This window comes from Diabrotica undecimpunctata, chromosome 2, assembly GCF_040954645.1.
Source record: "Diabrotica undecimpunctata isolate CICGRU chromosome 2, icDiaUnde3, whole genome shotgun sequence".
Lineage (NCBI taxonomy): Eukaryota > Metazoa > Arthropoda > Insecta > Coleoptera > Chrysomelidae > Diabrotica > Diabrotica undecimpunctata.
Genome location: NC_092804.1, coordinates 35,196,759 through 35,222,044, shown reverse-complemented (window position 1 = coordinate 35,222,044; position 25,286 = coordinate 35,196,759). Strand labels below are relative to the sequence as shown.

At 32.7% G+C, this 25,286-nt stretch overlaps 1 protein-coding gene across 9 annotated transcripts in view; it reads right to left on the bottom strand.

The window, feature by feature from the left end:
- The window catches only part of LOC140434400 (pseudouridylate synthase RPUSD2-like), a 927,331-nt gene that overhangs the window by 60,001 nt on the left and 842,044 nt on the right, over positions 1-25,286 (bottom strand). For 2 of the 9 annotated variants that reach the window (XM_072522618.1, XM_072522614.1), the window contains one exon: positions 8,858-8,945. The exons of the other annotated variants lie outside the window; for them this stretch is intronic. In XM_072522618.1, coding sequence (XP_072378719.1) covers positions 8,858-8,945 — 88 coding nt within the window. The remainder of the gene's footprint in view (positions 1-8,857; positions 8,946-25,286) is intronic. 9 annotated transcript variants of the gene reach the window in all.

The following is a 25,286-nucleotide window of genomic DNA, read 5'->3' as shown; positions in this document are numbered from 1 at the left end:
CCGGGTTGAACCGCGTCGATATCCATTTTGCCGAGCTTTCGACACCATCTCTGATGTCTTCTTCAGGGCTTCCGAGGTCTCAGTATCCCGAGCCCCCAGACACTACTACACTCACTACTCACTTCTAGTTCACTCACTAGTTCACCACTACATAGTAGTAGTGAACTAGTGAGTGAACTAGAAGTGTCTGGGGGCTCGGGAGACTGAGACCCCGGAAGCCCTGAAGAAGACATCAAAGAGGATGTCGAAAGCTCGGCAAAATGGATATCAACGCGGTTCAACCCGGAAGACTGGTGAGTTTAATATTAATTTTTATAATAATATTAATCTTAGCTCTAAGTTTAATATATATATATATATATATATATATATATATATATATATATATATATATATATATATAGATCGGTTTAAAACGTTCTCCTTCGTCTTTCGATACCCAGTTGCTACTCCTCTCGATTCATCGATAAGTCTTCTTCTATGTCTCTGTCTTTCATTTTTCTATTGATGACTTCTCTCCAACTAAGGCGGGGTCTTCCTCTTTTTTTTTCTACCGTGAGGGGTCCACATTAAGACTTGTTTTGGGAGACGTTCTTCAGATATTCTCTGTACATGACCGTACCATCTGAGTTGTTGGGTACCAATATCGTCTACTATTTTTTACTTTCATAATTTCTCTTATTCTGTTGTTCGTTACTCTTCTAGTCTAGATTTCCCAGCTGAACGTATCCAGAAATCCATTTCCGTTGCCATATATATACAAGTTCTCTTGTATATATATATATATATATATATATATATATATATATACAAGGATTTCCACAGTTTTCACTGTATTCCTTCACTCAACCGTTTTCTCCAATTTTTCCTGTTTAGCCAGTCCCCTTCCTGTAGGTTTCTTCTACTCATTGCTTCGTCCACCTCATCTCTGAAAGATCTTCGGGGTCTGCCTCTCTTTCTTCTTCCTATCGGGCTCCACTCTGTTATTCTATTTATCCACCGATTTTGGTCTGCTCTTCTGACATGTCCGTACCATGTTAATCTCTTCTGTTCGATGTAGTTTATTATGTCGGAGTTCATTCCCATTCTCCTCTTAATCTCCATGTTATTTATTCTGTCTCTTCTTGTTACTCTGCAGCTTCTCCTTAGGAATTCCATCTCTGTTGCTCTTATTTTGTTTTTGGTTTTCTTATTTATTGTCCAATTTTCACACCCATAAGTGAGGATACTTCTTGCCATGGTATTATATATTTTTTTCTTTGTTTTCATGCTGATGTTCTTATCCCATAGTACCGGGTTCAATTTTCGTATGCAGTCTCTTGTTTGTCCTAGTCTATTTTTTATATCTTCCTCCGTTGTTCCTTTGTTTGATATTATGAAACCTAAATACTTATACTTGTCTGTTCCTTTGATTTGTTTACCTTCGTCTATTTCCAGCTGTTTTATTTCTGTATTCTCCGTTGTTAGGTATTCAGTTTTCTTTAGGTTTATTTCCATCCCATTCTTTGTATATTCCTGCTCCAGTTTTCTCATCATAAAACTGAGGTCATCCTCGTCTTGTGCGATCACTATTTGGTCGTCGGCAAAACTTAGCGTATATAGATATTCGTTCCTTACTGGTATACCCATTCCTTCGCACTTTCTTTTCCATGGTTTCAGGGTTTTTTCCAGGAATATTTTGAACAGGGTGGGGGATGTGGAGCAACCCTGTAGTAGTCCCTTTGTCGTCTTAAATGGCCTGCATATTCTATTGTCCGTTTTGATAGCTACTTCGTTATTCTTGTAGAGTGCTTTTACCGCGTTTATTAATCTTCGTGGAACTTCGATGTCTTCCATTGCTTCCCATAGCTTGGTTCTAGGTATTGAGTCATATGCCTTCTTAAGATCAACAAAAGCCAGATGGACGGATCTATTTTTGGCCATTCTTTTTTCTATTAGTTGTTCGACCGTGTAAATGTGATCTAAGCATGCTTTCCCCGCTGTGAAACCTGCCTGGTCTTCTCCGATTTTATCTTGTATATATATTTCTAATTTTTCCTTTATGGTCTTTCCATACAGTCTGCCTATAGACGATATAATGCTGATTCTCTTGTATATTTCCTTTATTTGCCATACTTCACTACTGTAGGTAATTATACTTTTAATGATTGTGTTATATATCTTGCGCTTGTTATTATTAGAGATTGATTGATCCCAAAGGATACTATTGAGAAGGGAAATTGCTTTTCTTCTCAATTGTGTCGTCTACGTTGCCTTCTTTCGTGATGATCACACCTAAATATTTATATATGTTGCAATGTTTGATAACTTCTCCATCTTCCAATATGAGGTCCTATTGTTTCCCGCCGATACACATATACTCGGTTTTTTTATATTGATTTCAAGTCCCCATTTTTTATACTCCTCGATTAATTTTCGAGTCATATACTCAATATCTTCATATTCTTGTGCTATCACTAGTTGATCATCTGCAAATGACAAAGTGTATATGCTATTGTTGTTAATCGGCATTCCCATATTTCTACATTTGCGCTTCCACAGTTTTAGAGCTTGTTCTAGATAAATTTTAAATAATGTCGGGGAGAGACAGCAGCCCTGCTTAAGGCCTTTATTTATTTGGAATTCACTTGACAGATTATTTCCAACCTTTACCTTTGAGTTAGCATTAGCGTACAGTTCCTTCGTCGCATTTATTAAATTCATGCTTATGTTTGTTTTCCCTAACGCTTCCCATAATTTATAATGTGGTACGCTATCATAAGCCTTTCGTAGGTCTACATACAATAATTGTACTTCTTGATTAACGGCTATTTTTTTTTCAATAATCTGTGTAATGCAAAACAAATGGTCAACAGTAGATCTACTTGCCCTAAATCATGTCTGTTCCTCAGCCTCTAAGTCTTTATATTAGCTTTCTATTCTATTTTTAATTACTCTTCCGTATATTTTATTGATCGAGTTTGTCACGGCAATACCTTTGTAATTGTCACATTCATCCCTTCTGCCTTTTTTGTGTATAGTGGATATGAATGATGTCTTCCACTCCTCTGGGGTTGTCATTCCATTAATGCAGCTTTGGAACAGTTTGGCTAAACTTGTACATAGTTTGGTTGTACCGTGTTTAATTAACTCTGCAGGGATGTTAGCTGGACCCGGTGCTTTGTTATTTTTTAGAGATCTACATACATCTTCCACTTCTTTCGTTGTTATTCGTATGGGCGAAGTTAAAATATTTATAGTTTGTGTTTCGTTGCTGTCTTTAAACTGTGGTCTATCTTCCCTTAGGAGTTTCTCAAAATATTGGTCCCAGTCATTCATTGTTATTGTTGACACTATATCTCTCTTCTTATCTTGTCATAAAGATTGTAAGACTCTCCAACTTTCTGTGCTTCTTCGTTCTCCTAGATGTGAATCATGTTACACTTTTGTTGCCATGCTTCATTTTTATCATTTTTCGTACTTTAGCTTGAGACTCCTTGTAGATTATTTTATCCGTTATATTCTTTGTATTTAAGAATTTTTGATATTGGTCTCTTTTCTTCTTTATTTTTTGTTCTATTTCTTCGTCCAACCAATATGGAAGTTTTCTTTGATTCTGGATTTGGTATCCAAAGGCTTCTGTTGCTGCCTCCTGCAGACACCTTTTTATGTGAGTGTAATGTTCTTCATTATTATTAAATTGTTTATTTTCCAACTTTTGATTTAATCTATTTCTGTATAGTTCTCTCACGCTTTCTTGTTCTAAGCTGATTAGGTTATACCTCTTCTGTATTTCTTTCTCCCTTTCATTTCTTTCTTTTTCTTCTTTAGGTTTATTTACTCCAAATATGATCTTAGCTTTTAATAAGTCATGATCGCTTCTACAGGTAGGTCCTCTCAATACTTTTACATCTTGTACAATCATGTTTGTCTTTTTTCGTATGATTGTGTAGTCTATGATTGATTTTAACCCTCTCGTATTTTGCGTCCATGTGTATTTGTGTATGTGTATGTGTTGAAAAAATCCATTTGCAGTTTTCATTTCATTTTGTTCGCATAATGATATTAGTCTGGTACCATTATCATTTACGTGGTCCTCTCCGAATTTACCTATAACTGCGTTATGGGTTTTTTTCCAGTTCTACTGTTTAAGTCTCCCAAGATGATAATTTCTCGAGATGTGCCGACTTTTGCAACCTCTAAATTCAAGTTCTCAGGTAATACTTTTTCCAGGTAATAATACACTGATGATGGACTTTTTAGTCCAAAAACGTTCTGCGAAGTAGTCCGAAAGGTTTTTTTTTCCAATTATATACCTTTTATAAAGGATTTTTAAATAAAACTTTTGTAATTCATGGTATACAGCTACAGGACTACAGGAATTTTATTCACCTTGTGGATTATAAGAATAAAACAACTTAATACTATAATCTCAACACAGAAAACTAAAACAATAGTAATCAGCAAAATAGCATCAGTATTAAGAGCGTAGGCGCAAAATATCGGGGCAATGCTTTTTAAATGCAATAATTTTTTTCGAATCCTGAGAAAACTAATTAATATTTTTGAAAAATTTAAACGCCAGAATGAAAGAATACATTATAATTCAGGGCCGAAAGTCCCTGAAAATATCTATAATGTTTATTTTAATAAGTTACAGGGGTGAAAAAAAAAATAAAAAATTTAGTGTTATTTTTAATTTAATTTAATAAATATCTCGTTCAAAAAAACTTTTTCTTTATTCTAAGGGACTTTCGGCCCTCGGTAATCATGTAATCTTTCATTCTGCGTTTCGATTTTTCAAAAATATTAGTAAAATATTATTCGAAATATATATTCGAAAAAAATGAATGCATTTAAAAAGCATTGGCCCGAAATTTTGGGCCTACGTTTAATAACACTATATGGCGAAACCAACATATTAACACTGAGATAAAGTCAAGAATTTATAAAGCCAGTGACAGACCAATAATAAAATACGCAGCAGAAACAAGATCCGACAGAGCTACAACACAAAGACTACTGAAAACGGCAGAGATGAGAGTACTGAGAAGAATTACAGGAAATACGCTGAAAGATGGAAAGAGGAGTGAAGACATTAAAAGAAAATATAACGTACAGTGTATAAACCACTGGACACTAAACAGAAAAAAGAATAGAATAATCACATAAGCAGAATGGAGTGTGGTCAAAATAGCAAGAGACAAATCACCAATCGGTAGAAGTATCGGACGATCGCTCAAAAGATAGAATTACAACCTTCCATGGAGGTATCAATCCGCAAATGAACAAGCAAAATTGTTTATAAAGACGAAGAAGAACTATTTTAACTACTGTATTGTTGTTTTAATTATTTTAACTGTTTTTAATTATATTGTCCTGTGCTGAAATGTGATGTGATGAAAACCAATTTCGTTTTTATGTTTTATTTTATTATTCGAAATAAATGACTGAATTCAGTTTCCACATCGTCAATTTTACATTTACAGTTATTTAATGAAAATTATATATAATATAATTACCGTAATAACATAAAACACAACACTGATTAGTTTTCATAGAATGCAGTTAACATTTCATGTTACAATAAAACATCAGCTTTCTCAGAATAATAATAATTTTAAACTAACTATTTCTGATAGCAAATAAGTGGACTTATTCTGGGAAATTCAATCGGTTTTGCGTTTTATGTTATTTTCTTCTGGTTTCGCATCGTTATAATTAGCTCATTAAAGGAAATAAGCTTTTTTTCGTGACACTGACCCGGCCAGACAAGCGGCAGTTGTTTTGAGTAGTATGGACCTCTGCAACAAGAACCTATGTTTCCTACAGTCGAGTTTTTGGACTTAATTAGTTATTAACAAGTTAGGCTAGACGCACACACATCGAATTTGGACGGTCGATAGAAGTTCGATCGAAGTTTTGTCGATGATGCTTTGCACGCACACTACACGACATTTATTCGATGACGTTTATTAATTTACAAAGGTTTGTTAGGTGGAGTACACAAAATCACAATGAACAACACAGAACTACGGAGCGACGTAGCTTGAGCAGTGTCCAAAAAACGTAATTGGTCCTCTGGTCGGTCGACAAAGATCGATGTGTGTGCTCGCGTTCATTTGCTGCTATACGCCTTGGAACGACGGCAACGACCACGGCAGCCGTCCATGCAGTGACATTCATCGATGCCGTGTCGTTTGGCGATAGATGTGTGTGCACGCTCACATTGTTTCTTCGAGCCACCAAAGAAATTTGTTCGATCGAACTTTTATCGACCGTCCAAATTCGATGTGTGTGCGCCCAGCGTTTTAATGATAACAAACGGTAAATTTTCGCTTTTATCGTCTATCAGCAAAAAGTGAAACATTTAAAACAAATTTGAGAGTAAGAAACTTATGTCACATAAAAACCATCAAAACAGCGTTTTTTCAAAATGTTTCTATTCTTATTTGTTGGTTAGAAAGTTGCAAAACTAGTCAAAAATTTCGGTTTTTTATAAATGTTATTAATTTTTTTTAAAAATAAACCTATAACCTTTATATTACATGGAATATTGAGTCTTGCAGTGTGTGTCAGATAGTTTAAAAGTTATTTAATTTGTTTTTCCCAGATTAAATTTTTTTGTAAGAATACAAGTCAGATAATTATGTACTTACAATAAATTATACGGTCAAATTCTGAAAGCAGAAGATTTATTCTATTATCAACATTTAAAAAAGATGAAGAAAAACAATTTTAAATATTGCAAAATAATCTTGCAAAACATTACGATTTTTGGCATATAAACAATTAGAATACCTTTTTAACTATTGTCTACAAGAAAATTATTGTTTCATATTTAGAAAGAATGCATTTTTTCACAAATTTAAAAGAAAAAATGTTGTCCGACGATAATTTGGGACGAAGTTAGTCCATTTTTTTTTTAATTTATAGCAGATTTGTTTATATTAAGAGATCTTATTAGCATTACTTGAAAGATCATACTTTAAAGTTTTAATGTGAAAATTCGAAAAAGATGGACTTTTGATGAAATCGTTCACAAACCTGTTAACTTTATCTCTGGTTCTCGTTCATGGATTTGACCTTTCTTTTTTAATTTGTACGTAATTTTTGCTTACATTAGGAATATGCATTAATTAAATAAATTGTTAAATAAATAATCTAATTTCTTTAAACAAAATTTTTTTTCGGTTTTTTAGTAATATTTGAGGTAATTTTTATTGTAAAGCAAAAATATTTATAATTAATACATACTTCTTCAATAAAATTTTTCCATATCAACCTATTTTTTTATTTATTATTATTATTTTTTTATTTTTTAACTTTTAAACAAATTATAAAAAATGTGTTTTTGCTTCAAAATTATATATTAATTGTAATAATTTGAGTTATTCTAAGACGGAAGTTATTCTTGTGTTTTTTTCTTCGTAAAATACTTACTTTAAAAGTAAAATACAAATAAACAATTAAAAATGCCGAAAAAAACCGATTTTAACGTTTTTGGATGCCGTGTATTTTACAAATAGCTTTCGTCTTAGAACAACTCACCATTTAAAAACAAATAATTTTTAAGCAAAAAACATTTTTTTCTAATTTGTTTAAAAATTGGTAAATACATATTTACCAATATTTATGTTTTATAATAGAAATTACCTCAAATATTATAAAAAAAAATAAAAAAACTGAAAAAAAGTTGTTTAAACAAATTATATGGTTTATTTGCCAATTTAATTATTTAAGTAATACATATTCGTAATTTATGCAAAAAGTAGATACAAATTAAAAACAGAAACGTCGAAATCCATAAACAAGAACCAGAGATACAGTTAACAGCTCCTTCCTGCTCCACTGTTACCGCAAGTTTCAAAGCCGGCCGATTTTAAGGACTATATTTTAAAGCTTTGCACATTAAAACTTTAAAGTATGTTCTTTCAAATGACGCTAATAAGATCTCTTAATTATGATAAACAAATCTGCTGCAAATTAAAAAAAAAAAGGGAATAATTTCGTCCCAAATTTTCCTAGGACTTTTTTTTTTTAATTTGAGAAAAAATGCAAGCTTTCTAAGTATGAAAAAATAATTTTCTTGTAGGCAATGGTTAAAAGTTATTCTAATGGTTTATAAGCCAAAAATCGACATTTTTTGTAAAATTATTTTGCAATATTAAAATTTTTTTTTCATCTTTTCAAAATGATAGTAGTAGAATAAATCTTCTTTTTCAGAATCTGTCTGTTTGAAATTTTAAACATATTTTAAGCACTACAAGACCCAATATTCCATGTAATATGAAGGTTATGAGTTTGTTTATAAAAAACTTATTAATTTAAGTCTCTTACTTTCCAATTTGTTCCAAATGCTTCACTTTATGTTGGTAGACGAAAAAAGCAAAAATTTACCGTTAATTTTGACATTAATTTGTTAATAACTAATTAAGTTTAAAAAATCAACAGCAGCAAACATATAGGTTCTTGTTACAAAGATCTATACTACTCAAAACAACTGTCTTTTGTCTGGCCGGTTCAGTGTCATAAACAGGGTACTTTTTTTGCCTGGCCTAAATATCATAGGAAGCAACAACATCGAATCACAAAGCTGAAAAAAAATTACAAGTGGGTTATAAAATTCTATAATAAAAATAAATGATATTCCGTTTTTATACCTACGTAAATATTAATCGAAAATCGAATAGTTAAAAAAACTTACATTACTTTACAGGAAAATTATTTTACAGGAAAAATTTAAAACATCACTGGGGCTAGTCCGTCGCAAAGACTGTTAGACAAAAAACAACACAGGAAAAGATAGGGTGTCACATCGGGAAAAATCCAGATGACGTCAAGGTACAAATAGGCACCGGATCACACGGGTACTCACCGGAATCGAACAAGGTTTATCCAAAACAACTAAATCTTCATCAACATGTATTAGCTTGATCGAGTTCGATAACACAGGGGTCTCGTGTCTGCAACGAACCGTTAAAAAACATAAAACTTTAGGTTAGGTCAGTGACTACGCCATATTGGTATGTAGGCAGGACTAACAGAAAAATGTCTTGGTGTGTTCTGTTCTCCATATTTTTCTAGTCAGTTATCTACAAGCCTAATAATGAACATACCTAGTGTCAAATATGTACAATCAAATGGTGGGTGGCATTTATCCGAAAAGCTGCTACCTAAACGCTCCATAAAATTTCAGGAGCACGTTATCAACATAAATATTCAAAATGGTGCTTGGTCCATTTCAATTCGACTGTGCTACTGTAAGTTTACGGAATGTCTTCATTTTGCTAAATTATTTTTCGTATTTACGAGATCATTATTTAAGCAATATCACAAAACAACATATAATAAGGTAACAATCTTTTTTAAAATTGTTATAGATTAAGTCAATGTATTATACTTATATGAATATTCAAATTATTTAAAGTTAAAAATAAGAGATAAAAGCTAAGTTGTTGTTTTTGGCTCCAACAAATGTTATTAAAAGTTAAATAGTAATGATTAAATTATGAAACATTTGCAGATGTCGGTTTTTCATAAAGGTACAATAGAACCAGAATACGAATAGACGAGAAAATACTGTGCGCACTAACAGATTTCAAATTACGGTAGTAGTAAGTTTATTAGCTTAGAAGAAGCTAAACTGTTTATTAAGATAGTTTCACTGTAGAAGCGATTCGCAACGTTAACAAGTTTTGTGTAAAAACTCAATTTTTAATAGCTTTGAATAAAAGTCATTTTAAACTTTGTCATTGTTCATTAATCTAAAAATGGATCAGCAGTATAAAGTAAAGCAAAGAATTTTGAATGCTCAAGCTAGTACAATAATACACTCAGTATTAAAATTTGCTCAACAAGAAGCAGCTGGTGATAACCCGATTATTATGACACTCCTAACAAGAAGTGGAAAAATCTTAAAAAATAAAATTCCAGCTAGTTAAACACGGTTTGTTATATCGGCAGATTATTAATTCTCATATGATTTAAAAACAAGTACCCGCGGTAAACAAATTTAATAAGAGATTTATTAAAATTTGTATTTTAAATGGAGTTTTCAGTCAATACTTACCAATATATTTCTGTTATACGTATAGGCCCAATGTTGCGTTAAAGCAACGTTAAAAAAATTGACGTGTAATTTTTTTGTCTTCGTGTAGCTTTTGAATTATCATCATTATTTTGTGTTTAATTAAATATATATTTAATAAAAACCATTGGTTTTATTATGTTTTCTACAAGTAGACCTAAATGGGTTAACTCATCCAAAAATTAAAGGAATCATATGCTGGAGTGATAGCTGTGTTCCACAAAACAAGCAAATCATCAAAACATCACAAACAATGCAGTGTTTATGCTTGTTTAGCATTGGCTGTTAAATAATTTGTGTTCGATTGTTTCGTCTGTTGTACAACCCTCGTCCTTTTTAGGGTGTAGTAGCTGTATATAAGAACCTATTTTTTATAGTAGTGTAGTGAAGCGGTACTTTAAAGCAAAAGGAGTAATTTGGAAGAAAATAAAATACAGTCGAAACGTAGAGTGTTATCTCCAGAAGAACGGCGGCGTTTAGGTCTAAAAGTCGAAAGTTATTTCAATTTGGAAAAAAATAATATGGGTCCATTTAGATCTGTTATGACAGTTCAGGAACGCACATGCGATGCTTGCGGTATCTCAGAGAGGACATTCCGAAGAATTAATAACATGAGTGACGATGAAATAAATAAAGTAAGCAAGAGAAATCGTCGACATCCAAAAACTTTAGATTTGCACCAGTCAATTAAACCTGCAATTAAAAATATTATATATAATATATATAAAGCCAAAGAACATGTAACAGTTAGTGTTGTGTTACAAAAAATAAAAGACAAGGAACTGTGTGATATTAGTTTAACAAATTTGTGGAGAGTGCTGAAACATTTAGGTCTTCTATATAGAAAGACAAATAATGGACAAGTATTGTGTGAACTCTCTAATGTTGTTTCAAAGCGGAGGCAAGTTGTATTTTTAGATGAAACTTGGATTTTCGCTAAAGGAAATATGTCAAAATCATCCTGGCAAGATGGCACCACGAAATATTATTCTTCTAGTCGTTACGGTAATGGAAAAACGCTACATTATACTTCATGCTGGAAATGATGAGGGTTTTATTCCTGACGCTAGTTTAACTTTTTCGTCCACAAAGAACACAGGTGATTACCATGGAAATATAGATGCAAATATTTTTGAAGAACGGTTTGAAGAAAATTTGTTAAAAAAATTGGAGCGACCATCCATAATAGTGTTGAATAATATATCCTACCACTCAAGAGTAGAAGAGAGATTTCCTTCAAGCAGCTGGACAGAAGAAGAAATAAAATTGTGGTTGACAGAAAAGAAAATTTATCACAGTGATATATTTTTAAAAGTCGATTTACTTCAAAGGTGTGGAAAGCACAAAATTCAAAAGAAATTTGTTACTGACCAAATGGCTCTTAAATATGACCATAAAGTTCTTCGACTTCCGTCCTACCATTGCCACTATAATGCAATTGAGTTAGTTTGGGGTATAGCCAAAACTTTTTATGATAAACATGTATCCAAAGAACGGATGACGCTAGCGTTCTTAGTTTATGGAAAGAATCGCTAGAACAAATAAAGGCAGAACAATGGCAAAATTGTATTAGACATACGGAAGACATTCAGTCTTTTCAAACCGAGCGAGTTATAGATGAGGTCCGGCCTCTAATTATTCGGATAGACAATTCAGATAGTGACTACTCTGATAGTGAAATATCAGACAGTGAATAGGACAAATCGTTTGCTAAAAACAAGTAACAAAAATGTGTTTCGGGAATTCAATTCGGACTTTGTGGTGTGTTACACGATAGTTAGACGATAAAGTACCTTTGGTCTAATTACTGGACTACATACTCTCAATGGCTTTTGTATTAACTACTGGACTACACGTGTTTAAACATTTTGTTTTGCTAAAAACTCGGAAGTGATTTAGTGCCAATTTGTTTCAAGATTATATTTAATACAGTGTCTGCAGAAAGTAAAGTCTTGGATGTATTTTATTCAAATTTGGACATACCAGCAACTTGCCAAGTATTTTCCAATTTTTCTGCATGCACAACCATTCGTATAATTTTCACTCTACGCAAAATAGAGACTTATAGAGACCTTGATGAACATTTGATGTATTCGAAATATTCCATCCCACTTCTTTTAACACGCCCTGTATATACATATTATATTCATTTTATTCGCCTTTGATACAGTAAAATTAAATATTATTACTGAACATAAAATTAAATATTTTTACTTTTCAAGCGATCGGAATTAAATATTAACGCCCCACTGTTTGAGGCCTACTGATCATATCGTAATTACATATCGGCCGTCCTAGGGTAAAAGGATTATATCATTAGCGACCACAGATTTTTTACAGAGATATGTAAAATGGCAAAGTCGATGACTAGTCTTTTTAGAATCTTATCAGGTAAGAACTGTATGAAGATTCGAAACAGATAAGTCGAAATTTCTTGAACTAAAACATAGACCTAGTATATACACAAAAGATCTAGTGCGAAAAAGTCTGTCTACAAATTAGCCATTTGAAATCTACAAACCTAGCAATACAAGCTCAGACGACAAATTGTTTATATAATCAAAGCATGTACACAATAATAGCAATTGTTTTTATCTAATCAATTTTTTACAGTATTCGATACTGAGAAATTCTACTAGTAGTTTTCAAGAGATTGTTTCAAATTTAAGTCTGTATTTTTATTCTTTAAAAGTTTATTAAACCCTATTTTATTTTTGTCGACATATTTAAATTTCCATCAAATTGCGCACTTTTTATACCCGGCTGTATAATACATCATTCATATGTCGCCATATGTGCACTTTACTATCCGCTCATAGCGAACAATATAGTGCAGCTAAAAGCAGCGAGACACAATCTCCAGACCTCCAAAAATAATTCGGACAGGTGGCGCACGGTCAGCTTATGAAAAAACTAGACTAACAGACGGTTTTCGTTTTGAACAAGCATTTCTGTTCTAATAAAACTATCATCCTCGTTTAGTCCCACGTCTTGATTGTGTAATTTATGAAACGCCGCGATATGGAGAGCAAAAGCGTGAATATTATTCGAAAAATATATAAAATCTTCATTAGCTTGTCGCTTTAAACGATGCTTGTCAATGAACAATGAGGCAATTAGGCACGGCACGTTAAACTAAGCTTAACAGAGTTTAGTCGAATATATCTAATAATAAATATCCCTTTTTAAATATTGGAGTCCGTCAATGTTTGCGTTTTTGTACATTGCTTTTTTATTGTTCCGAAATTATTTTATTAAAGCAGCCATCAAAATAGTTAAAACGATTTTCCTGGCCCATCTTTTACGAATCCCAGTCGCATCTTCTCGAGACTGTCTGTTAGACGAAGCTTTTTTTACAGGACTTTTTTAATCTATTCCACACCACCAGCTGAAAGTATTCTCGCATATATTATTGTATAATATAACTTAACAAAGAAAACAAAACAGTAAAGCCAAAAAGACGAGTTAGACTGGCATGGGCAACATTCGGCAAACTAAGCTACATTCTTAAAAACAAAAGATATCCACAGCAGCTTAAGACCAAAGTATACAATCAATGCGTACTCCCTCTTCTCACTTATGGTTCCCAAACGTGGACATTTACAAAAGCAAACATGGACAAAATCGTAAAAACCCAAAGAGCAATGGAAAGACAAATGTTGCACATAAGACTAATGGATAAAAAGAGAAACGAGTGGATAAGAGACAAAACAATAGTGAAGGATGTTAGACAAGAAGTTGCAACATTGAAATGGAGATTTGGGGGACACAATATAAGACAAAAAGAAGACCGATGGAACAACATTTTTATAAGTTATAAGATAAGTTATATATTTTTTAATATTTTTATAAGTTTATAAGATAAATAAATTAAACAAATTAATGCTATATTTATATGATATACAACAATGTTGTTCTTAAACTAAAATACTAAATGGGCTGATAAGTTCTCAGTCCCTCCCAGAGATCGCAATACTATTCTGTGATTTTCTCTCTTAGCTTGCTACAGGTGTTAGTAGACGCTATGTAAAATTGCAAGTAATTCCAGATAGTAGTCGACTATAGCCAGTTGAACTAGTCGTGGTGTTGAACATAGAAAAGTGCAAATGATAAGATTACTGGTAAAACAAAGATATAATACAGTACAAAATTCATTTACAGCTTCTAAGTATGTATAGTGACTCTTCACCTTCGATTTCTACTACGCGGTCGGTCGGCCGGTAATTATTTTATTTCAATTTCTTTCGATTTGATTCATCTATTAACTTTATTTTTTATTTTACTATTTTTATTCTTAAAATAGTGGGCGCCCAACTCTTCAATCAACTTAATATTCTAATTCCAGTATAAACACCCGATTATGTTCTATAAAATAGTAATTTCTCTACCACAGTTCAGTCGAAAAAGTCTGTCAATTGGCAACTCTGCTCTGTCGTGTCACTTAGAAGATAGAAGCAGGTATAATTCAATAGAAAGGGAGATTAGATTTTATAATGTATTTTGCTTAATTAAGCTAAATTTTAAGTTAAAAATTCATTTATACTGTCAAATCTTTTTTGGGTTAGTTTCTAGTTCAATTTTTTTTATTTCTGTCTTTTTATAATTTCCTATTTGACTTAACCTAAAACTACACACCAAGTTTTATTTTGCAATGTATTATTCCCGTATGCAGCTAGTATATTTAATATAATTTAACTAATTCATTTATTAATTATTATATTCTTTTTATCCTATCCAATTTGCTATTATAATTATTTTCAATCTTCATATGACAAGGAAATATTTTTCGCTAACTCCCGATTTATTATTTTAGTTTTTTTTATCCTAATATCAATTTTTGACCACCTTTTTGGGTAAGGACTTTCCGAACCACATTGTCGACTATTGGGAGTAACATACGGCAGTAGGTGGCCGCTGCCATGGGAACTCAACATATCCCTGAAGTTTAATACCAATATCAACAACTGGAACTACCAACGAACAACTACAAATCTGCAATCCTATCTAACTACTTAAAGACAACATCAGAAGCCATAAGTATCATATAAAAATCGTTTTTGTAAGGCTGTAGGTAAGATTAACTTAATATTAAAATTTCAATTTTATATTTTTTCTTCTCTTCTTCTTCCTTCTTCCTCTTTATAAGCAATTCTGCTTATTCATTGGCGGATTAATACCTCTATATAAGGTTGCCTCTCCATCTTTTGCGCGGTCGTCCGATACTTGTTTTGCCGATTGGTAACTTATCTCTTGCTATTTTGACGACACAGGTCTCCTCCATTCTGCTTATGTGGTTATTCCATTCTTTTTTTCTACTTTGTGTCCATTCATTTATACACTGCACGTTACATTTTCTTCTGTCTTCACTTCTCTGTCGATCTTTGGGTGTATTTCCTGTAATTTTTCTCAGTACTCTCATCTCTGTCGTTTCCAGTAGCCTTTGCGTTGTGGCTGTGTCGGATCTTATTTCTGAGACATATGTCATTATTGGTCTTAAACAGGCTTTATAAATTCTTGACTTGATCTCAGTGTTAATGCGTCTGGTTTGCCATATAGTGCTACTAAGACATCCTGCGAGTCTATTTGCTTTTTGTACTTGATGTCTCACTTCTTTGTCCAGTGCAATTTCCATTATTTGTTTAATACTGATGCCATCAATTTCTATTTTACATTTGGTTGGTCTTTGCTAACTATTACTGTTTTAGTTTTCTGAGATGAGATTGTCATATTAAACTATTTTGGTCCTATGTTAAATCTGTGGACTAAAAATAGTCTTTGCAGACTATCTTCATCTTGGGCTATCAATATTACGTCGTCTGCGTAACAGAGTATTTTTATTTCTTTGTTTCCCATTATGTATCCTCTACCTTTGTTAACGCTTTTATATTTTTTATGTATAATAAATATGATTAGTTAATATCTTGCTTTATTTGTCCCAGCCACACTTATTTTTCAGATTTACTTCTAAGATAAGACGTTTTCACACCTGAGAGACTGATCTAGATAAGGCTTTACAATTGGCCCCCAAAGAAAGTTGTGAGTTTTATTGTTCTAAATTGACTCCCAACTTTCAGAGGTAGTTGTATTGACAACCAACCTCTCTGATGCGTCGTTCGATGGTTACAGTGCATGGTATGGTTTTGGGAAATCGGATTATACAGGTGTGTGAAATTTCTAATGCTCTAGGCATGATAAAAATAAATGTGTTGGTCATATCTTGCACTAGTAATTGAATCTGAAAATGCCATCTGCAATATGGATGATGCGTGAGATCACTTCAGATCATAAACGCACTTGCATAATACAGAAAGTGTGAATTCACCACTTCACACCAGAATCCAAATAACAGTTAAAGTACTAAGTAAAAGCCACTTCTGTAGATTCACAGAAAGCGAGGAAAAGCATGTTTTTCTCTACGCAAAATAAATTTTGCATAGAGGAGGAAAACTTTTTTGAAAGAAGGAAAACCATAACTGGAGAATATTACTGTGAATTTCTAGTTAACTGGACTCAGTATTTATGAAAAAACACCCGGCTTAAAGAAAACAAGGACAGTGCACCTACCCCCAAAAGTATCTTGGTAACGAAGAAACAAAGGCACATGCACTATGGAGCGCTGGAACATCCACCGTATTCTATAGATTTAATACCATTAGACTTCTCTCTATTATCACCGTTTTTCATACAGTTTAGAAGTTATTCAGGCTGTACACGAGTAATTTGCAGCACCTTCAGAGGAAACTTACAAAAAGAGGATAACAGAATTGAACCAACCTTGGATATAACATACTGATATTAAAAGAGATTATGTTGAAAAATAAATCTTTTTTAAAATCGTAAATTGTCATTTTCACTGCATCAGATTGACTGTCAGAAGTGATTCAAAAACTAATTCAAATTCAAATAATTGTTCTCATTGTATTACCATTTAAATGAGACACAATATATGGAATAATTCTCAGTTATTTCTCTCTATTAACTCAATGATTTTAATGATAGACAACTTACATAATAAAGTCTATTCTAATAATGAAAGATACCAACCTATACACAATAGATCGCAAAGACTTTATTATATGAGCTAACAAAAATTTTCCTTTGGTAAATTGTTTGCTGTAAAAATTTTCCGAAACAAAACAGAGAAAAAGCTTCGGTAACCATCATCAATAACATCGTAACAAACAAGTCAATATGTCTTACAAAACATCTTTAATTTTTTTAAACATTTACCGACTCATCCCGTACATTAAGTCACTTCCTATTTTGGGATTAAAAGGATTAAATGGATCGCCTTCAGACACAAAACAAGTCTTGGTCGGTCCGGATCTTACGACAGGATTTTATCCACTTCAAACAAATCTGGAGAAAGCATACTACCGTCGTTTTACGAATGATTAATAGAGGTTGTTTGGTTCATAAGATGACAGTAAATTATAAGCTATTAAACTGGCCGTCCCTTAACAAACGCACTAGCTGATCAATAGCGCACAGATGTTTAAAGAGTGGGCCAGTTGAGACAAATTACCTTTTTGTTAGAGCGTAAAAACTCTACGAGGGTAGATTTAGAGCTTTATAATTGGGCGGAGTCTGTCGAAAAACAGGTGAGTGGGGAATGCTTTCTGAAAACTTTTTACAGAAAGAATAACGAGACAAACATAATCAAACAAACACAGGAGCTTACACAAATGAGCTTCATTTTTCAACAAATAAACTTTTCGGTTAAATTAGTATACAAATATTTCAAGCTATAACTAGGAAATTTTATCTATATTACGGTTTGTTAATAGCAACCTATTAAACATTTTTGTAATTGCTACATAAGCATCTGAGTCATGGATGTCAATTGAAACAAAAATATGAGTTCGACATATGTCCTGGCTTTTCGGCATATGAACATTACTGGAAGCATTTTCAAACCCCTTTTCAAACTTTTATTTTGTAAATCATTTCGATAAACTATACACACATATTCAGTGGCATCCCAAAACACCAAAGAGCAAAGAGAGGATTTTCTGTAATGATACACAAAAAATTTAAACACAAAATAACTGATTTCGAGACAATCGACGAAAACATCATACGTGTTAATATCAACATAAATCAAACGCCAGTGACAATTCTTGGAGTCTACGCCATCTCAGATGACGAATCAATTGCTGCTAAGGATGAGTTTCTCGAAAAATTGAACGACATAATCACCAACATAGGAAAGTCACGAGAACTGATAGTACTGGAAGATCTGAATAGCCGGGTGGGTCAAAGAATAAAACTGAATGACAACGGAGAAAGGCTGATCCAAGTGTGTCAGAGTATTCACAAATACACATGGGTACAACATACAAGGAATCTAAAATCGATCATTGACTATGTAATAGTCAAACAAAGCACTACCTTAAACGTGAATGATGTAAGAGTACTTAGAGGACCGACGTGTGGTTCCGACCACTATATTGTTAGGACAAAAATGGTATTTCCTTTTAAATCTAACAAGGACAATAACGTTAATGAGGAACAAACAGAAGTGATAACGAACAAACGATATAACTTAAACAGCCTTATCAACGAAAGCACAAGAAACCTATACCAGCACAGATTAGACGAAAAGTTGCTACATAATATAGAAGACCAGTCAAACTTTGGTGGAATCAAGAAATTGAAGAACTAGTACTTCGGAAGAAAAAAGCATACCACAAATGGCTAAACACAAAACAGGAGTTGGATAGAGAAGAATACAACGATATTAAAAGAAGAACACGACAACTAGTAAACACAGCTAAACGAGAAATGTGGGACAAAAAATGCAAAGAGATAGACACATATATGGGAGGTAGAAAATGCTCAGAGACGTGGAAATTCCTGACAAAAGTTAAATCAAATGAAAAAAGAGAAACAAACATACAATTAAGAACAACAGAGAACTGGATCCGACATTATGAAAATCTATTAACAGAAAACAGAGAGGAATATAGCGAAATGTCTCCAACTGAAATACACATACAGGGAGAAACGATAAACATCGATGAGAGGACTGTCATAAAAACGATACAACTACTAAAAAATGGTCGAGCTGCAGGTCCGGAGGGAATTCCAGCAGAACTAATCAAATGCGGCACTAACAAACTGTTTGAATGATTAACCTGGTGTAAAAACCAATATCTAAACGGTGCACCAGTCCCGCATGAGTGGAAAGTATCCTTCATATCATCTATACATAAGAAGGGAAGTAAACTGGACTGCTCAAACTATCGAGGTATATCAGTAACCAGTACCTTAAGTCGCCTATATGGAAGGATACTTCGAGACATTATCGAACAAGAATATAACGAACAACAAGAAGAGGAACAATCTGGCTTTAGAGCGGGAAGGAGCTGCACCGATAATGTGTTTGTTTTGAAACAAATAATAGAAAAAAGATCAAGTACCAACCAAGAAACCCACCTTATGTTTATAGACCTTCAGAAGGCCTATGATACAGTACCCGCTAAAAAGCTATGGAAAGTTTTGCAGGAAACAAACATTAACCACACAGTAATTAACGCCCTTAAACAGCTTTATGAAGGATCAACGTCGGGAATAAAAATTGGAAATAGACTTTCAAAAAAATTTCCTGTAAACAAGGGACTCCGGCAGGGGTGTTGCATATCCCCCACATTGTTTAAAATCTACGTGGCGAAAGCACTGTATCAGTGGAAGAGAAAGTGCAGAGGAATGGGCATTGACCTGGGAGAAACTTGCCTATATACCCTACAGTTTGCAGACGATCAAGTCCTTATAGCCAACGATAAAGAAGACCTGACATATATGGCCAGAAAACTACAGGAAGAATACAAAAAGTGGGGTTTAAAACTCAATACACAAAAAACAAAATATCTCCCAATAGGCGCAGAACTATCCAACATTCAGATGGACACAACCGAAATTGCATTCTGCACTGAATCTACCTACCTAGGAATTGATTTCGACACCACAGGCACAGACAATAGGGAAATTAGAAAACGAATAACCCAGGCCCGTAGAACAATTGGATGCCTTAACGGAGTTCTTTGGAGCTCAGAAATTGGTAAAAGACGAAAATACAATATATATGAATCTCTCATAAAAATCAGCTTAACCTATGGTACAGAGACATGGAGACTAACAGAAAGCAATAAAAGAAAACTCGAAGCAACAGAAATAGATGTATTTAGACGATCACTTCGAATATCTAGGGCAGACAGAATTAGAAACGATGAAATAAGGAATCGGATAGGGGTAGATGGATCACTGGCAACAGACATAGAAAGAAAACAACTTATATGGTATGGCCATGTTCAAAGAATGCCAGAAACAAGACTACCAAAGCTCGCCATGAAATGGATACCACCAAATCGTAAGAAACGAGGAAGACCAAAAAGAACATGGAAGGAGGGAATAACAAAGGCAATAAGCTCCCGAGACTTGACCGAAGAACAATGGAATGATAGAAATTCGTGGAAATTAGGAATCGGACAACGACGCAAGACGTTTTGAAACATATATATATATATATATATTGTTATGATATGTAAAATCGAGAAAAATATTGGTTTGTTTAAAAATATTTCAAAGTTTAAAAACATTAAAATAATTCAGATAAGTAGGATAATATCCAACAAACATTTCGAAGAAGGAAAGTTATTAAATTCTTGGATTACCTGTACTAAACAAAATGTAAGCTTTGCATAAATTATTTCTTTGTTATACTTGAGTGACCCGCATAATTTTAAGTGAAATCCAAAGACAATTGAACGGGGTTTTCCAAAATACATTAATGCAGTGATTAGAGACAAATAGAAGAGATTTTAGAAAGAGGTTTTTGTTAGTTTTTAAGAATTATAGAAAATATTATTTGTAAATAAGTTTTAGGAAATTTTATAATTATAGGTAAAAATTTGTTTGTTATCGAAATGAAAAAATGGGGGAATTGTGACGGGTTTTGATTGGCGGAGATTGAAAAAGGTGGGATAAGTATGTAGGAAAAAGTTTAGCGAGATTGAGGAGAGAGAAAAGATAATCAGTTGGTTTTCCAAGTCTGTAAGACGAACAGTGATTGTTCTCTGGTGGTTCCCAAGAGTAGCAAGCAGTAGTGTTGAATGTTAGTGAGTTTTTGTGGAGTTAGTGTATCTGACAGAAGCTGAAGCAGCAAAATATTGTAAGTCATATTTTCCTACTTATATTCCAAGAGTCACTGTTCAGGCCAACGAGAGATTCAGTTTATCGTAAAGAGAAGATATTCCAAGAGTCATTTTTCACTCGGGCCAACGAGAGATTCAGTTTATCGAGAGGAGAAAGGCTATCATAATTTGAATGATTGTTGCTTTTGAAGGAGATCATTAAGGACGATATACTTGCAACAATCTGTTGTAAGATTGCTGATTACATAGGGAGCGGTTGAGAGGAGATAATACAGTCTACAAGGAACAAGGATTTGGACCACTCATCATCAGAGAGAGATATTTTTGTTTTCTGCAGTTTTTTTCTTTTATTGATAACACAATTTTTACACGTAATTTAGAAAGGATATAAATATTTTGATTAGGAGAGTTAGAATAGTTTGGGATTTTGAGTTTTCAATTAATATTGTTTGTACCATTAATTTTGATTGTTCACGTACGGAGAACAAAATTTTGAGAATCCTTATATGAGATTTGTTTATTGAAAACTTTTGAGTGTGAATTATTTCATTATTTTTATTTCAATATATAGTGTTAGATCATATGTTTTTTTTATTATTCCGGTATTCTCTGGACCTTACCTTTCACATGTAATAGCATAGATATTGAAGCACGAATTTAACCCTGAGATAAAAGAATTAAAAATTGTGATAAAGTCATAATCATATCATTTAAATAATTTTAATTAATCAAAAAAATTAATTAGCTAATTATTGCTTGGCGCACCAAGACTTTAAATATCACAATAACTGGCTTCCAAAACGTGGGGCTTGAAAATATCGCAGCTTTACATTTGAAGGAAGGGAAAGAGATCTGGAATAAGTACAGGTGATCCAGAGATAAAAACATATAACATTGAGGGAATTTGAATTTGAAAGTATTTTGACAATTTTTCCAGGGAATATAAATTTGATTTATTGATTGATCGTAGTTAGTGGATATTTACTGCTATTGAATTATTTGATTTTATTTTCTTTACCAATCGTACATTTGATATTTATTTTGAATTATTTGAATTTTACTGATTGCATATTTGATATTTGTCGTGAAAATTTAATACATTTGGGGAGAAATATTGTCGTGTTCTGAAACATATAGAGTGTTGTAAAATTTCACATTTGGCGGGGACAAAAACAGTAACGAAAAGAAACAACATGTCGACCACAAGGAGTCAAAGCAAAATGCAAGAAAGGAAGGAGGATAACAGAGAAGAGGAAACAATTATTGATGAAGGATCGGATAATGAAGGAAATGCTACAATAATGGAGGAAAGAAAAGAAACAGGGATGCTGGAAAAATTATTAGCAATGATGGAAATACAGACACAAACAATAGAGAAAAACCAAATTGAAACATCAAAGAAAATTGATAGAAATCAACAAGAAACAAAACAGACAATGGAAGAAAACCAACGGGAAACAAGGCTAGCAATAGAACAAAAATTAGAAGAAAATGATAGAAAAATGGAAAAGCGTTTTGACAAATATGAAAATGAGGTAAAAGTCTGTTTAGAAAAAGTCAGAGAAGAAACAGAGAGGAAACTAGAGATGCAGAGAGAAGAAATAGAAACTAAAATGAAAGATATTAAGACTGTACAGAAAAAAGAATTAGAACAGTTAGAAGAAAAATTTGAAATGGCGCTACAAGAAGACAGGAAGGAAATAGAAAGAAGATTAAAGCAAAATGAAAAACAAATGGCAGAAATTGAACTAAGAGGGGTAGAGAGAAAAGAAGTTATCATCCATGGAACAAGCGAGTCGAAAATACAATTTGGCGGGGATATTCGGAAAACACACCCAGTACCGTTTGTTAAAAATTTGAAAACCAAATTACAACATATTAGATATTTTGACGATTGCAAAGAAACAATTAGAAACCATTTGAAAGAAGGAGCAGCGTTATGGTATGAAAGCAAGGAAGATGAGTTTGAAAATTGGACAGATTTTGAAAATAAATTTCTCAACTATTTCTGGGGGAAAAATAAACAGAGAGAAATCAACCAAGAGCTACAGAATGGAAAATATCACGAAAAAATGGGAATATCTGAAGAAAGATATGCTTTGCAGATATATAACAATTCAAAATATCTAGAATACAAATATTCTACCGAACAGCTGGTAGAAATGATCAGCAGACATTTTGAGGAAACGTTGGAAGATCACGTGATTTTGAGAAACTATCAAGATATTGATAGTTTGTGCCAATTCCTTCAATTAAAAGAAGCGAAAAGAAAAGAAATGAGAAATAGAAGACAACATGACCAATATAATGGAGCGGAAAGAAGGTATTCATCAAATTATGACCAGAGAAACCGACATCCCAGATCAACAAACGAATATAGGCCGAGAAATTACAATAATTACCATAGACAACAAAATTACGATAACCGGAATGATACACAAAATAGAACAAATGAAAATCACAACAGGAATAGAGATGCACAAAATCCTCCGAATAGGAATACGAACGAACAAAGGGACGATAGAAATAATCAGAGATTCCAACGACAAAACAGAAGAGAGATGAATCATGTAGCAATAGGAAACGAAAGACAAATTTCTAATTCTAATCTAATATTTTTAGACGCATTTATAAAACATAAAGCGATTAAAATTGTGATTGATTCTGGCTCGGAGATATCGCTAATCAATAAAAAACTAGTAAAAGAATTAAATTTGGACAGATTTGTGTATAAGATTCCTAGGGTTGCTTTAGTGGGTGCAAATAATAAAAAATTGACGACAGTAAACGAAGGTTTAGGAGTACGGATCAGAGTGGGAGACCAATTCTATATTATGCAATGTGTGGTGATCGAAGATCTAAATCATGATATAATAGCGGGAATTGATGAATTGAGTGAAAAACATATCACCATCAATTTTTCGGAAAATCAACTGGAAATCAGAGCAGAACCAGACAACATAGAAGAAGAAAAGGAAACAGATAGGAGAAAATTTTCTGAAAGGATAAATGGACAAGAAAAACATAAAGAAATCAATATGACGGTAGAGGATAAATCGAAAGCTCAAGAAAAAAATCAATCCGAAGAGGAAAAGAGAATAAAAAAAAAGAAGAAGAGTTCGAAAAGAAAGCAGGAAAAAAAGGAAGTTATAAGCAAAAAAATGGAAGGAGCCGAAACATGGTGCTCGGAATACCAGATAGAAATTAAAGATAAAAAAAAAATAGAAGAAGAAATAACGGAAGAGGACAGAGAAGAAATGGCAATTATGGACGAGAATCCAGAATTTTGTGAAGAAGTAATACGGACAGTGAACACATATGAACAAAAGGAGGATGAAAGAAAAATAAATTGTGGAGAAAACAGGGGAAAGAAAATAGAGAAGATTTTAGGAAACCATGGAGATCTTATTAATGAAGTAAACCGAGTGGCTAAAAATTATGAACTTTCTGTTAAGGGAAAATACTTGGAAAAATGTAAAACGAAAATATATCCAATCCCGTATAAAGACAGGCAATATACGGGGTATTTTAACATTCACGACATTTATCAGTATCATAAGTAGATTTTAATAACATAGTGAAATAATTTGATCCTAGAAAACTTTTGTCATTTTTAAAATTTAACAAAGAGTTTTCGGCAGATCAAATGGCGGGGATTTGTTATAATATGTAAAATCGAGAAAAATATTGGTTTGTTTAAAAATATTTCAAAGTTCAAAAACATTAAAATAATTCAGATAAGTAGGATAATATCCAACAAACATTTCGAAGAAGGAAAGTTATTAAATTCTTGGATTACCTGTACTAAACAAAATGTAAGCTTTGCATAAATTATTTCTTTGTTATACTTGAGTGACCCGCATAATTTTAAGTGAAATCCAAAGACAATTGAACGGGGTTTTCCAAAATACATTAATGCAATGATTAGAGACAAATAGAAGAGATTTTAGAAAGAGGTTTTTGTTAGTTTTTAAGAATTATAGAAAATATTATTTGTAAATAAGTTTTAGGAAATTTTATAATTATAGGTAAAAATTTGTTTGTTATCGAAATGAAAAAATGGG